A 16284-nucleotide genomic window follows, 5' to 3' on the forward strand; every position below is an offset into this window, starting at 1 on the left:
GTGTGTGTGCATGTATAAATCACAACAGCTCACACTGCCCTGATAACTAAACCATGAGGAGCCCAGCCCAAAGTTAACATCTACATCACAGCAACAGAACATATAGCTCAGGGAACATGCAGAAAAGGGTGCAGAAATACTCTAAGAGTCAGAACTGGCTGTTAAACAGTTTCTCCTATAAACAGATGCACAAATAAGACAGGAACACTGGCAATATCAATAGATACTTTAATTAATTAATTAACTTATTATTACCTATTACAACTTATTCCTTTTATCATGGTTGTAGCCACCCCCCTCCTCCCAGTCCCACCCACTCTCCCTCTCCCATCTCCTATACCCCTCCCCTAGTGCACTGATAGGGGAGGATTGCCTCACCTTCTATTTGACCCTAGCCTATCAGGTCTCATCTGGGCTGTCTGCATCATCGTCCTCTGTGGCCTGGCAAGGTTGTAACCCCCAGGGACAGGTGATCAAAAAGCCAGCCACTGAGTTTATGTCAGAGACAACTCCTATACCCCTTTCTAGGGAACCCACTTGGAAACTGAGCAGCCAATGGGCTTCATCTGAGCAGAGGTTCAAGGTCCTCTCCAAGCTATAAATAGCTGCACAAACAAAATAGGAACACTGGCAATATCAATAGACATTTTAACATGAAAGGCGGAAATTTGTCAGGGTTACACCTCTAGCTAACAATATAGAGGCAACTAATGGTTGCTGAGAGGAGGAGAATTAACCTCTCCTAGGTTTTAACTCCCTTATTCGTTGTCTACTGAAGAATATCAGGTTTAAAAACCTATAGTATACATAGTCAACAAAACAAACTCAACAGATTGTATGTACATGTATGTGTTTACATATATATACATGTGTGTATGTGTATACATATATATACGTGTGTGTGTATATATGTATGTATATATGTGTGTATACACATACATTTAAGATCACTTTTAATAGAATAACTGATTAGATGTTACTGATTAATGAAAAATATTTTAAACTAGATTTAATTATTATTAATAAAAATACTTAAAGTTGTATTGTGTGTAATTCAGAATAGGAAATACGCTTAAGCTATAATCAATAAGTACAGAAAGAATAATATTATAAATACTTTATAGTAATAAAATGGATTTAATCATGACAGAAAAGCATTTAAAATATATATTCTCACAATCTGTGTATGTTAAATTGTAATAATGAAATTATTGATACTTAAAATTATTTTATTCGTTTCCATATTATAATGGTCATTAGTAACTTTTAAAGCAAGAAACGTAAATGATATTTAACATATAACACATATAATTTCAAATAAAAACTGAAAGGCAAATGAATTTCATCGTGATTGACATTTTTAATGAAGGCAAGTCAATCAATGCTTTGTAGCATAAAAATGCATTTCCATGGCTATTTGCAAATTAAAATCACATCAGTTTATCATCTGAATCTTTAACACAAAAATATATTTGCCTAAATTCATTATGAAACTGTAAATGTCTTTGTTAATTCTTTCTATTAATATTGTAAGTCTGTAATTGATCATAAGATTCAACTAAAGAGTTGAGTATAATATTATTAACTCTCTCTGTGTCTGTCTGTCTCTCTCCTATTATTCTAAGGTCAGAGGCCACACAGCAGCACTGTGGCTAAAAGCCTCATGGGGTCTGGCACAGACTAACCCTTGTATGCACCTTGACTCCTCCCTTGTACTTCCCTGGTCTGCATTAGTAGAGGGAAAGAAGATACTTCTGATGAAATGTAGACAAAATAATGAAGCTAGAAGAAAATCCCTTTCTGTGTTGTCACTCCTCTGCACAATACAGCCATTCATATAATCCTGTGCACTATTACTTTTTTAACAGAGTCTTGTGGGTGGTGCAGTGAAGAATAAAAGATACTAAAAGAAAACATGAAAAGTGCTGCCCCTACAAACCCTTTGTTGTACAGCATAAGAGTAAAGTTGACTAAAATGTCACATGGATGTGACAGAAAGAAAGGAAGAAGAGAAGAAAACATGGAAGGCAGTGAAAAGTGGGTAATTAACAGAGAGGAGGAAGGAGGCGGGACCAAATTCAAACATTGTAGATACATAATTATTAAATTTAATTCTTAATCTTATACTATTTTCCACCTGTTCATGTTTTGATAATTTTTATAGTATGAAATTTTAATTCTTCAAGTATAAAAATACATAACAAAATTATTTTTGTAACTTTACTACATCTTAATATTAACTCTTTCTCTTTTTACTAGAACTCATAATTCATAGGTAATGAATTATTTCACTCTTCATAAAATGGTTGTTCTCTGTCCTACAGAATATTTTGTGTACTTAACAATGCTATAGCATTATATAGCAAGTATGTGGTGACATGTATTTGAAAACATCAAGAAAAATTAGTCAATGCTGTTTTAGAATTTAAAAACAATGATATTCTCTATAAAATCAATTTACATAAATATGTATCTGCTTTGGTCAAATATCTTTGTAATATTACAGTTTTACCTTTTCAGATACCCATTCTTTGTGAAATGATTTGTAAATTGTCCTTTTTGAGATCCAAATCATGAAAACTGGATATTCACGATTCTTTATTCATTGTGATGGTAGAAATCTGATCATAGATTCCTTTAAAAAAGTCTATAGTTTTTCCCTTTAGTAACATTTCATGAATATTTTTTTCCAAGAAAATTCAAACCAGAATGACAAAGGGACATTAGTGAAAACCTAATACGACTTGACCTTGTCACATTAGCCCTGGGCATTAAACGATATAAGTTTCAAAGACGACAAAAAGCAAAAGATTTGTACACTGAGCACCCAATGGGTAAGTTTCCACTCTGCTCCCACTTAGGATCCCACTGGAAGTAGAACGGTTTATATAGCCAGAGATTTTTCTAGTTAGAACTCCACTTAGTCAAACTTAAACCAGTCACATGTCTTAATGAAAATTCAAAACAGAAGCCAGGATGAAACAAGTACTCCAAACAATATTCACTAAATACTCTTCTTTATTTGTATTTCATTTGCTTAGTAAGAAAGTATGTGGATGAATAATCTCTTCCTTTTGATGAAAATAGTTACCAAAAATAAAAGAAAATATATAAAATGTAAAACTATCTTAATTATTCACCCCAATGATGTCTGCACAAGTGCATTTGAATATCTCCATTGTAAACTCATATATTTCTGCAGTGGACTATTATATATTCCTTATAAAGATGACAGCTAGAAATTGCTAGTTGGAAGAGAGTCAATAGCAGCCCTTTGTCAACTAGGTAAAGGTTAGGCTCAGACGATGAAAAGACTTGCCCAGTGTCAACTGACTGGGATGTCACAGGTTCAAACCACAAACCTGAACTGCTCTGTCTGTTTACTATGTAGCTCTGCAGACAGTGTGCAGACCCAGCAGTGAGACCTGGATTATAGCTAAAGAGATAAATATGCTGAGAAATACACTAAGCCTTGAGATTATGCCATTAGGAAATAATTTCATTTCCTTGCATGCCTTCAGCTCTCCTGCTTCAGTAATTGCACGTGCTGATGTAAATGAAGGACTTGAAAGTACAAAAATATCTTTAAATATTTGACAGTATTATTAAAAATTCAGTATGGTATATACACTAATAATTATATATAATATGATTGTTGTATATTGATTGTAAATACTTTCATGAGAAAAAGTTTCCTAACAGTATTTAATGTACACTATGTTCTTCAGGTGCATGTCTCTACATCCTCCTCTCTACCTGCCCTCCTCCTAGCCCATAAACGAGTTTTCCTCTATTTCTCTGCCATATGGATATGCATAGTAATTTTTACAAAATCTAGGAGCCAGAAATGAAAGAAAACCTGATGCTCATGTTTTTTTTTAATGTGAATAAGATTTTGTACACAGTTAAATTCTCTATCTTTAACGTGTCTTTTAGAGTTAGAACATATGCCACTCATTGTTATAGCTCTCAAAATAAAAAGCCCCACACTAGTATTCAAAAGTTACATCTAAGTAAACTAAATTTCAAATAACAATCATTTGGAGTAATTATTCTAATTATGAATATCAACTCCAAGAACCGAATTGGTCTAGTTCAATAATTTCCTCTGCAACAGACTGATATGTGACTATAATTAGAGAATGACAGTGTCAAAGCTTATCATCTGCATTAGTTTTAACTTTGACAAATAAGCATACTTCATTGTATGCTTAAAGTAGTCAACAAAGTAGTTAAAGAACAAAGACATTCTTTTATAGTCTTCTAAATTTAAATGTATTCTAGTCATTTGAGAACTTTTGTCAAATATGTGTGTTTTGCCTAATCCTGCATGTTTTGCTACATGTGTAAGACAAAACACATAACTTAATATTGAGAAGATATTTGCTATAAAACAATACTATATATTCATGCAGGTTGAAAGTACTTATATGGTTCACTTGAAGGCGCTTACTTCAAATTCAAACAATGTCCTGCTAAATTTAAGTCAGCTTTCCTAATTTAGAGCTGATTAAAAACCTAAAGGGATTTTAAATATATATTCAGTTTATTTTGATGAATTCTGCTTTCGTTGCAGGAATCCAATTTTTTCTAGTGGTTTATGTACATCACACAATAATTTTACATAACTTATTTGAATGTATTGCTAAAATAAAATTTATTTTCACCTGTTTTGAGAGATACTTAGATCTTGTAGTAAAGGCAGCCAACAGGAAGAAAGTTCTTCCATGCTTGAGATACTGTTGTCATCCAAGTGCAGTTCTCTAAGCAGAACATGATTTCTTAAGGATGGAGGCTAAAATTAAATATATTCTGTTACTTGACAGCAGTCAAAATATTTTGTAACCAAATCAAAAATATAGATTCTACCAAAGCTTATAATATATACATCCTACTAAACAATAAACCAAAATTTGAAGTATATTGTCACGAGTCTTTCAGTATGGATGAAATACCTCCAAATTAACTTTATTATTTTTTATAAGCTTTGTAAATGAAGTTTCATGACAGAATTCAATTTAATTTCAATAGTAGGTAACTGTGGTTCAATTTATGACATAAGTAAAACAAAAATATTACGATATGCTACATTTTGTATTCTGAGAATCTTGTGTTAAACAAGATTTATAAGACATTTTAGGTATTTGGGGGTTTTACTAAATGAATAAAAATAAAATAATGAAAAGGGGCCTATGAGTGGGGGAAATAATTAAGAGAGAGTAGAATAATGTAAGAATACAAGTATGAAAGGAAATAACCTTTCAATAAAAGTGATGATGTGCAGAAAATAGATTATAAGGAAATCTATTCAAAAACAAAAAGTGAGGTTTTAATTTATGGTACTCTGTGGAAGTAGAGAAAGCAGCTCCCAGAAGTCACAGGTTATTAGATGAAAATCTCATTTTCAGGAGGGCTCTTTCTCTCATTCTAAACAATATGGGCAATTGCCACTGCTCTTGATTGCCTACCAGAGCAGCTGGTTAAGAGCCTATTGACTCATGACCAAACCTTTGGCAGAGTACAGGGAATCATAAGAAAGAAGGGGAGTTAGTATGATGAGGAAAGGATAGGAGTTCCACAAGGACCAAACATATCTGGGCACAGGGTCTTTTCTGAGACTGACATGCAACCAAGGACCATGTATGAATGTAACCTAGAACCTCTGCTCAGATGTAGCCTGTGGTAACTCAGTAACCAATTGTTTTCCCATAGAGAGGGGAACAAGGACTATTTCTAACAGGAACTCAATGACTGGCTCTTTGGCCTCCCCACCCCCCAAGGGAGGAGCAGTCCTGTTAGGCCACAGAGGAGAGCTTTGCAGCCAGTCCTGAAGATACCTGATAAAACAGGATCAGATGAATGGGGAGGAGGTTCCCCCTATCAGTGGACTTGGCAAGGGGCAGGGTGGAGATGAGGGAAGGAGGGAGGGACTGGGAGGGAATGAGGGATCAGGACACGGCTGGGATACTGAGTTAATAAAATGTAACTGATAAGAAAAAAATAAAATTAAAAAAAAAAAGAGCCTATTGATGTAGATACCACCTGCCTTGGTTTCATGACATAAAGAAATAAAATGGAACTAGGCTGGAAGTTTCTTTGCTTTTTCGCCTTTAGGATGTCGCAAGATAACTTTTTGTTTGTTTGTTTTTGCTTTGTTTCTTAGATTTTTAAAAAATTTTCAGTTTATTGACTTTACATCCCAAGCATGCCCCCTCACTCTTCCCCTTCCAGTCCTCCTTCCCTTGCTTCTCCGTTTCTCTCTCACATTCCCCCCAGAAAAGGAGAGCCCCCATCTTCCCATATCAACCCTCCCTAGCACATCAAGCTACATCAGGACTGAGCATATGTTCATTCCCAAAGGCTAGGCAAAGCAATGCTGCCAGGAGGAAGTGATCTAAAAGCAGGCAATAGAGTCCATGCTAGAAAGAGCTCCCTCCACTCACCAGGTGTCCCCTATGAAGACCAAACAGCCCATCAGCCACATATGTGTGGGATGGCTATTTCCAGACAATGCATGCTCCTTACTTAGTTGATGTCGGAACTGTCATCAACCTTCATCCTCACTGCACCACCTTTTGTTCAGCAATATTCACAAATCCAATGGGATAAACCCAGTAGTTCAATAGTGACAAATCTCTTATTGGAATAAAGAACCACTTTCTGATTGAATTTGATGCCTGCTGTATAGGAGAGAATTACTCTCCAGTATTGTAAACCTGGTATAAATCCTCATAGATGGGGTGTTTCTAAGCTCTAATGTGGAAGATACTGCTGTTATTTTGTTAACCAATTGTGTGCCTCTCAAAAGTGCCCTCTCAATAACTAAATTTATTATCATATAATGTTACTGCTGTCAGTTTCAGAGAATCATGGTTCACCATTAGTGACTGTGGAGGCTCATAACAAATTGGAGAGAATAAAGTACCTTTGGGTGCCCAGTCATAAACAGGACATCGATGGTATCCCTTCCAAGTCTCCCAAAACATCTTAGGAGGAGCGGAAAGAATGAGGTGGAGTGGTGTGTAACACTGTCTTCAGGGCATGTCATAGCTAGCTTCCTTGAACACACAGCATCTCTGACTACCTCCACAAGGTCTCCTCAAAACTAGGCTTGTCAACACCTATTCATGGAATGGAACGTGTCACATGGAGGCCTCTCCTCTGAAAATCTCTCTTCAGGTAATAGTGGGATTTACATGTGTCTGTAAAAATAATTCTATGGCCATATTCCTGTTTACAACCCTAATGAAACTCAGGAAGTCTCTTTGTGTCCCTCTCCCTTTTCCCTCTCTTTCACACACACATACAGGAAAAAAAAAAACATATATATATATATATATAAATTGGTGTTGGAAGTAGACAGGAGAGAGTAATATGTTTTATGAATACAGTATAAAATATTTTATATACATGTATGGAAATGCTATAATGAAACCCATTATTTCATGTAATTAATATGTGTTACAAACTGCTAAAAAGTAAAAAAGGAAATGTGGGAATAACATACAGTTGATTAATTTAAAAAGAAAGAAATATTATTCAAATTGCTTTTAAAATGTTTGTTATACATGTAGATATTTCTGTTAAAAAGATATTGCATTATTTACACATATCAATTACTTTAAATAATGTACCTCTCTTAGGTAATTTCCCTGCAGCTTTACTATTTGCAGCAATCCACAATTTCCGATGCCATCAACCTCAGTAAGGTGATTATGCGAGCAATCCAGATGAACGATGGTGGGTACTTCACACAGACCTTTAGTGCTAATTAACTGGTTATGGTCCACGGTTAGCTGCTGAAGATGTTTCAAAGATTCTAGACCACCTGGAAGATAAGTTCCTGATATCACATTTGTATTATACATTGTTCCTGAGACATAGTATGATGAAAAATGCTATTTGGGGATAAAGTCACATCTACATCAATACCTGTATTTTTTTTAATGTAGCATTTCTCTGTAAACTCAGGCTGGCATAAAACTTATGACATAGCTCAGGCTAGTACTGATCTCTTAAACTTCCTACTTTACCCTCCCAAATGCTTGAATTACAGACATGCAGCACTGTGCATTGTCTTGGAAATACACTGCTTATTTACATAGTTTATATAGAGATTGAAATCTAAAAGAAATGCTTAACACATACATTGGCAATGAGAATTTTCAAACAATGAAACAAGAAAAATTGCTAAGCTTAACCAGAATTTTTTTTTTTTAACTCAGAGTGGCAAACTTTTTTTTAACTTTTACAAGTGTCACTCAAGAAAAATGGGATAAGTAACAATTGTGAACAAAAGAAACTAAAGTCAAACAGCAGGCAAAACAAAGAAACATTTGGAGGAAGCAGAAAAAATGGGGAAATTGGAAATGTATCACACACACAGGAAAATAATAATGGAATATGCTTCTAAATTATTAAAAAAAACTTTTATTTTACTAAATTACATACCATGAATAATGGCAGGCATAGTTACGAAAAAAAAATAAAATAAAATAAAAGTTGAGGTGGGACCATTACTTTGGCAGCAATGAAATCACTGGAGACTTGTATGCTAGAGACATTAGTAGGATTATCAGGATAAAAACCACAGTAGAGTAGACTGTAGAAAAGCTTCTGTAAAGCAAAGTACACTGTTGTCAGAACAAAACGACAGCCTACAGATTGGGAAAGGATCTTCACCAACCCTATATCTGACAGAGGGCTGATATCCAGAATATATAAAGAACTAAAGAAGTTAAAAAGCAATAAATCAAGTAATTCAATTAAAAAATGGGGTACGGAGCTAAACAGAGAATTCTCTGTAGAGGAATGGAGAATGGCAGAGAAACACTTAAGGAAATGTTCAAAGTCCTTAGCCATCAGGGAAATGCAAATGAAAACGACCCTGAGATTTCACCATCAGAATGGCCAAGATCAAAAACTCAAGTGACAACACATGTTGGAGAGGTTGTGGAGAAAGGGGAACCCTCCTCCATTGCTGGTGGGAATGCAAACTTATACAACCACTTTGGAAATCAATCTGGCACTTTCTCAGACAATTAGGAATAGTGCTTCCTCAACATCCAGCTATACCACTCCTAGGCATATATCCAAACTATGCTCAAGTACACAACAAGGGCATTTGCTCAACCTTGTACAGTCACTTTATTTGTAATAGCCAGAACCTGGAAACAACACAGATATCCCTTATTGGAGGAATGGATAGAAAAATTGTGGTACATTTACACAATGGAATATTACTCAGCAATTAAAAACAAGGAAATCATGAAATTTGCTAGAAAATGGTGGGACCTAGAAAAGATCATCCTGAGTGAGGTATCCCAGAAGCAGAAAGACACACATGGTATATATTCACTTATAAGTGGGTACTAGACCTATAAGATAGGATAAACATACTAAAATCTGTATACCTACAGAAGCTAAACAAGAAGGAGAACCTGGGGTAAGATGATCAAGCCTCACTTAGAAAGACAAATGAGATGGACATTGGAAGTAGGAGGAAATAAGTAACAGGACAGGAGCCTACCACAAAGGGCCTCTGAAAGACTAAACTTAGCAGTGTATTAAAACAGATGCTGAGACTCATGGCCAAACTTTGGGCAGTTTGCAGGGGACCATATGAAAGAAGAGAGGGGTAGTAAGTCCTGGAGAGGACAGGAGCTCTACAAGGTCCAAATATATCTGGGCACAGGGACATGTCTGAGACTGATTCTCCAACGAAGGACCGTGCATGGATATAACCTAGAAGCCCTGCTCGGACGTAGCCCACGGTAGGTCTGCAGACAAGTGGGGACCCTAGTAAGGGGAACAGGGACAGTCTCTGACATGAACTCAGTGGCTAGCTCTTTGACCTCCTCCTCTTCGTGGGAGGAACAGCCTAGCTAGGCCACAGAGGAGGACATTGTAGCCAGTCCTGGTGATACCTGATAAGCTAGGGACAGATAGAAGGGGAGGGGAGGATCTCCCTATCAGGAGACTTGGGGAGAGGCATGTGAGGAGATGAGAGGTGAGGGAGGGACGATGGGATTGGGAGAGAATGCAGGAGGGGGCTATAACTGGAAACAAAGTGAATAAACTGTAATTAACAAAAAAGTTAAAAATAAAAAATAAATAAATAAAAATAACTTTTCTCACTCATATAGACATACAACATAGGACAAACCCGCTAAAATCTGTGCATCTAAAGAAACTAAGCAAAAGAGAGGACTCTAACTAAACTGCTCAATCCCCATCCTGAAAGGCAAAGATGCTGGGCAATCAGAAGAAGAAGAAAACAGGAAACAAACTAGGAACCTGCCACAGAGGGCCTCTGAAAGCCTCTGCCCTGCAGACTATCAAAGCAGATGCTGAGCCTGATGGTCAACTGTTGGGCAGAATGAATGGAATTTTATGTAAGAAGTGGGAAATAGTAAGAGCTGGAGAGGACAGAAACTCCACAAGGAGAGCAACAGAACAAGAAAATTTGAACACAGGGAACTTCCCAGAGACTCATACTCCAACCAAGGACTATTCGTGGAGATAACCTAGAACCCCAGCACAGATGTAGCCCATGGCAGTTCAGTATCCAAGTGGGTTACCTAGTAATGGGAAGAGGGACTGCCTCTGACATAATCTAATTGGCCTGCTCTTTGATCACCTCCCCCTGAGGGGGGAGCAGCCTTACCAGGCCACAGAAGAGAACAATGCAGCCACTTTTGATGAGAACTGATAGACTAAGATCAGAAAGAAGGAGAGGAGAACCTCCCCTATCAGTGGACTTGGGGAGGGACATGCATGCAGAAAGGGAGGGAGGGTGGAATCGGGAGGGGAGGAGGGAGGGGTTTATGGGGGGATACAAAATGAATAAAGTGAAATTAATAAAAAATTTAAAAAAGTAATTATAATGCTTGTCAAGGAATAAATAGCATCCCATTGTTTATATAAAATCTGCATTTTGTTGATGGACATTTGGGCATTTTTCACCTTTTGGCTGTTATAAATAATGCTGTAAATAATGGCAGGAAGTTTATTACAATTTTATCTCTCAGCATACTAGCAATAAACTAGGTGTTATGGTAAAAAAAAAAAAAGAAAATAGGTATAACAGATTGTGGATTGTTAGCAATGGAGAAAACTTCTCTTTAAATGACCGACAGAACCCTCTGCGTCTGCCTTTCATTATCTTTCTGCACTCTTTTCTCACACTGTCCCCCCCTCTCAAAATGCAAGCCACCAGGCTCTGTCCCAGATATGTGGTCCATGCTTCACATTCTATCAGCCGGAGATATGTTAGGTTCATCAGTCAATATCAAATTGTAAAACAAACCCTAGTTTTAATCGCAGTCAAATGAAGTATTTTAATATGTTTAACATCTACCAAAAGATTTCATTTTAATGGGATAAAGGCATTTTAGGCCTCAACACTGAGATGTCCTTGACCTAGCCTTTGTGTGGGTTCCAATGAGAACAGCCTCTGCAGGCTTATATGTTTGAATACGTGGTTTTCAGTGGGTAGAGCTGTTTTGGAATAATTGAGTGGTATAGTCCTGGAGGAGGTGTGCTACTAAAGGTGAGCTCTAAAGTTTCAAAGCTCACACTATTCCGGGCTGGCTACTTTCTGCCTCCTGATTGTGAGTCACGTGTAAGTTCACAGCTACTTCTCCAGTGCCGTGCCTACCTGCTTGCATACAGTGAGAGAATTATCCCAAACTACCAAATGAAATATGACCAAAACACAACACATACCACAGTTTTTCAAAGTTTGAAAGCAACTGTCATACATTATGAAATGTGAAGAAATTAAAGTATAAGTAGCACTGCAAACACAACTCTAACCCCCCCCCAACACACACACCTAAAAAAAATCTTTAGAAACAACCAAACTAAATAGCTGCTGTTCAGAGAATGTTTGCGAAAATTACCAGAATATAGTGCTGATGAAACAGAAGATATGGAGTTGAGAATTCAGATTAGCTTAGTAAAGAAGAGAGGACAATAAACAAACAAGCATCCAAGTCCACCCTAGGAAGGTCTTCTCACAGAAATGAATATTGCTGCAGCACAGCCTCACTGTGAGCCTAAGCTCAACACTATGTGTAGCCTTCCCAGTAACACTGCCACCCTTTACCGTATATGTGCCCTGCATAAATTGGTTTTCACACAATCTTAGCATCTTCCCTGTCTTAATCATTGTGCATTCTGATGCACAATAAGAGTATTTTCAGTGCATATTGTAGAGTGAGTATATTTCTCTATAACTACCATAAGTCAGTTTTAAAACATTTCCTCTTCTTCAGTGAAGATTATTCATGTCTATTTAAGTGAAGGTGTCAGAGGTTTAGGAGATACTAGTAGTATCCTGGTGCCATCAAAAGAATGGATTTTAAGGTGTAAAGAGAAGGCAAAATAGCAAATTCTTCATAGTACAGAACAGAAAGAAGTCACTAATATGTTTGGTGCATCTGATGAAGATGGACGACTGATTTTCAAATGTAAAATGCAAGTCTAACGTTAATTAATTTTTATTTATAAATATTGCTTCCTGAGAATTTCATGTACTTTAGGTAAACATTTAATATGCTATTAAATAGAAATAAATAGAAATAGAAATGCTAGAAATAAACAATGCTTGAACATAAACATGCTTGAAATATCATGTTAATCAGTAAGCACCTGCTTGGGTATTTTGGTAATGACCAAAGAGCTCAAAGATTTCAGAGGTCAGTGATAAAGGCTTAAGAACTTCTGCTCGGATGTGGCCCCTGGTAGCTCAGTAACCAAGTAGTTTTCCAAAGTAAGGGGAACACGGACTATTTCTAACAGGATCTCAAGGGCAGGCTGTTTGACCCCCCCCCCCAGGGGAGGAGCAGTCTGTTAGGCCACAGAGGAGGACTTTGCAGCCAGCCCTGAAGATAGCTGATAAAACAGGGCCAAATGAAAGGGGAGGAGGTCCTCCCCTATCAGTGGACTTGGAAAGGGGCAGGGAGGAGACCAGGGAGGGAGTGTGGGGTTGGGGAGGGAATGAGGGAGCGGGATACAGCTGGGACACAGAGTTAACAAAATTTAACTAAAAAGAAAAATTAAATTAAAAATAAAATTTAAAAAAAAAGAAGATAGAATATCAAACATCCTGAGTGATCACCACACACTACACACATAATCAAATTTCCATAGTTTCCACCATTGTTGAGCATTTTTAGAGGTCTGAAGTCTTAGGAAAATATAAATGTTGCCTTCAGTTAATTCAGACATTTAGAGTTAAAAGTAAGTGAACAATGGCTCACATTTTTAAAATTTATTTATTTATTATTGATTAGAGTTTAGTCACTTTGTATCCCAGCTGTACCCTCCTCCCTAAGCCCCTCCCCATCCCACTCTGCCTCTCTCTCTTCTCCTCCCATGACCCTCCCCAAGTCCACTAATAGGTGTGTCTTCCTTGCCTTCCATCTGGCGCTAGCCTATCAGGTCTTATAGGGACTGGCTGCATTGTCTTTCTCTGTGGCCTGGTAAGGCTGTTCTCCGCTCTGGGGTAGGTGATCAAAAAGCCAGCCACTGAGTTCATGTCAGAGACAGCCCCTGTTCCCATTACCAGGGAACCCATGTAGACACTGAACTGCCATGTGCTACATCTGTGCAGGGGTTCTAGGTTATCTCCATGAATAGTCATTGTTTGGAGTATCAGTCTCAGAAAAGACCCCTGTGCCCAGAATTTTTTGTTTTGTTGCTCTCCTTGTGGAGCTCCTGTCCCCTCCAGATCTTTCTATTATTTATCATATCATTTTGTTTAGAAAAATACTCATCACACAGAAACTCTTGTAACTTCCAACACTTTAATACTAACATTTCAGATAAGCAAATGAAAATGTCCTATTTTCTTATATTCTTGATATTAATATATAACCAACAGAGCTATTTATGAGAAGTATTCAGTGTTTGTTTCACACTGTACAATGGTCCCCTATATCCAAATGAAACCTGATTTGAATGTACCAGATACAATGACTAAGACAGAATACTTTATTGTAAAGGTGCCTACTTTTTGTTCACCTGCCCTAGCAAGGTGGCTTTACTAGGCCACAGAGAAAGAGGATCCAGACAGTCCTGCTGAGGCCTGATGGGCTAGGGTCAGATAGTAGGGGAGGAGGACCTCCCCAGTCAGTAGACTAGGGGAGGGACATGAGGATGGAAGAGGGACGGAGGGTGGGACTGGGAGGAGTAGAGGGCAGGGGCTACAGCCTGGATACAAAGTGAATGAATTGTAATACATAATAATAATTAAAAAGATACAAAAGACATAGTATCTTTAATTGACCAAACCATTTATCAACTTGCATGAATAAAATATCATGTTTGCAAAAATATTCAAAGGAGAAAAAGCTAAAGGAATCAAAAGAATAGAGAAAGGACATGCAAGGTACAAGCGATCTAGTCAGAAAAATGGGAAAGGGAGGCTTTTTAGGGAAGGAGATAAACACAAAAGTATGAAAAACAGCAAAAAAAATAGTAAGGATATATGAGAATTATAAGGAATAATTCTATTAATTATCTATAAAAATTATATTACATGTAAATTATATATGTATTTATACATATAAATCATATACATATGCAGATACATGTCATTTTTCCTATCTAGGCTGACAATATTCTCTCCAAGATTTAATAGACACATAAGAAACACCCCAATACCCAATGTGAGAAGCATTCTTTAGTTGTTGGTTAGGGGTGTTCAATAGTCTCCCCAAACATATAGTCTATTGCTTTTGCTGTTGGTTGACTGCCAAGGTTGGAAAGTATTCCCTAGTGCTGACAATAACATGGATTTCAGTCATTGGGCCCAGAGTTCCCTGGTCTGAATCTGATCTGAATGGCTTCTTCTTAAATATTAGTTTTCATAATACCAACTGTTCAATGCGATCTTCCAAAGGAGCAAGCAACCAGCAGCCCTACCCATCTAGAACGCCTATGAGTCACAAGAACCACCCTGGCACTAAAATCCTAAAATACGCAGAAGAGCACTTCCAAAGGATGAGTACTACATTGATGATGAATATAAAGTAAAACAAGAAATTAAGTCACTGTAAATCTGCAGAAATGAAATCTGTTATCTTCCAGAGAAGCATATTCTCAGGGAAAAATGTATTAATATATTCAGTTTCTGCACAGACAAGAAATGGCACTAAAACAATACCCCTACACTCCTAAAAAATATTCTTCTCTAGTCACACTAGCAGATAGTTGTTCTTCCCTATCAAAAACAAAACAAAAAGGCACAAAATTTAAAAAAACAAAACAAAACAAAAAACGCTTTCAAAAGATGGAAACAATAATAAATATAAAGGGCTACTAAAGTGTTCTTGACTTTATTACATAAAGAAATTCTCTAAATGGTTCTTTTAAAGCCTCCTGATCCTAGAGAGTATGCTTGAACTTAAACAATGTTTTTCTTTCAGGTGGCATTCCTGATTACAATAATTGGTGTGAGAAGACCTGTTCATTATAAGTGACACCATTCCCTAGGCAGGGATTCCTGGATGGTTGAGTATGGAGATTTTCCTGTCACCTAAAAGAAATCCTGAAATAAATAGCAAAACTAAAGATGTGAAAGTAGCCAGGAAACTCACTAAATACAATGTTGAAGTCTGAGGGTTTTTTTTTAATTTTTTATTTAACTTTTATTAATTACACTTTATTCATTTTGTATCCCCCCCATAAGCCCCTCCCTCCTCCCCTCCCGATCCCACCCTCCCTTCCCTTTCTGCATGCATGCCCCTCCCCAAGTCCACTGATAGGGGAGGTCCTCCTCTCCTTCTTTCTGATCTTAGTCTATCAGTTCTCATCAGAAGTGGCTGCATTGTCATCTTCTGTGGCCTGGTAAGGCTGCTCCCCCCTCAGGGGGAGGTGATCAAAGAGTAGGCCAATCAGATTATGTCAGAGGCAGTCCCTCTTCCCATTACTAGGTAACCGACTTGGACACTGAACTTCAGGGGTTCTAGGTTATCTCCATGAATAGTCCTTGGTTGGAGTATGAGTCTCTGGGAAAGGATCATCCTGAGTGAGTTGTCCCAGAAGCAAAAAGACACACATGGTATATACTCAGTCATATAAACATACAACATAGGATAAACCCGCTAAAATCTGTACATCTAAACAAACTAAGCAAAAGAGAGGACCCTAACTAAAATGCTCAATCCCCATCCTGAAAGGCAAAGAGGATGGACAGAAGAAGAAGAAGAAGAAGAAGAAGAAGAAGAAGAAGAAGAAGAAGAAGAAGAAGAAGAAGAAGAAGAAGAAGAAGAAGAA

At 37.2% G+C, this 16284-nt stretch overlaps 1 protein-coding gene across 1 annotated transcript in view; it reads right to left on the bottom strand.

Annotated features, from left to right (window-relative positions):
* Nucleotides 1-16284, bottom strand: part of Lrriq1 (leucine rich repeats and IQ motif containing 1) — a 224846-nt gene that overhangs the window by 171865 nt on the left and 36697 nt on the right. Inside the window, exons 10-11 of the mRNA XM_055627895.1 lie at nucleotides 7635-7828; nucleotides 4668-4795 (exon numbers count right to left, since the gene is read on the bottom strand). Of these exons, the coding sequence (XP_055483870.1) occupies nucleotides 4668-4795; nucleotides 7635-7828 (322 nt within the window). The remainder of the gene's footprint in view (nucleotides 1-4667; nucleotides 4796-7634; nucleotides 7829-16284) is intronic.

The sequence above is a fragment of the Psammomys obesus genome, unplaced genomic scaffold (assembly GCF_907164565.1).
Source record: "Psammomys obesus unplaced genomic scaffold, mPsaObe1.curated_primary_1811, whole genome shotgun sequence".
NCBI classification, from domain to species: Eukaryota; Metazoa; Chordata; class Mammalia; order Rodentia; family Muridae; genus Psammomys; species Psammomys obesus.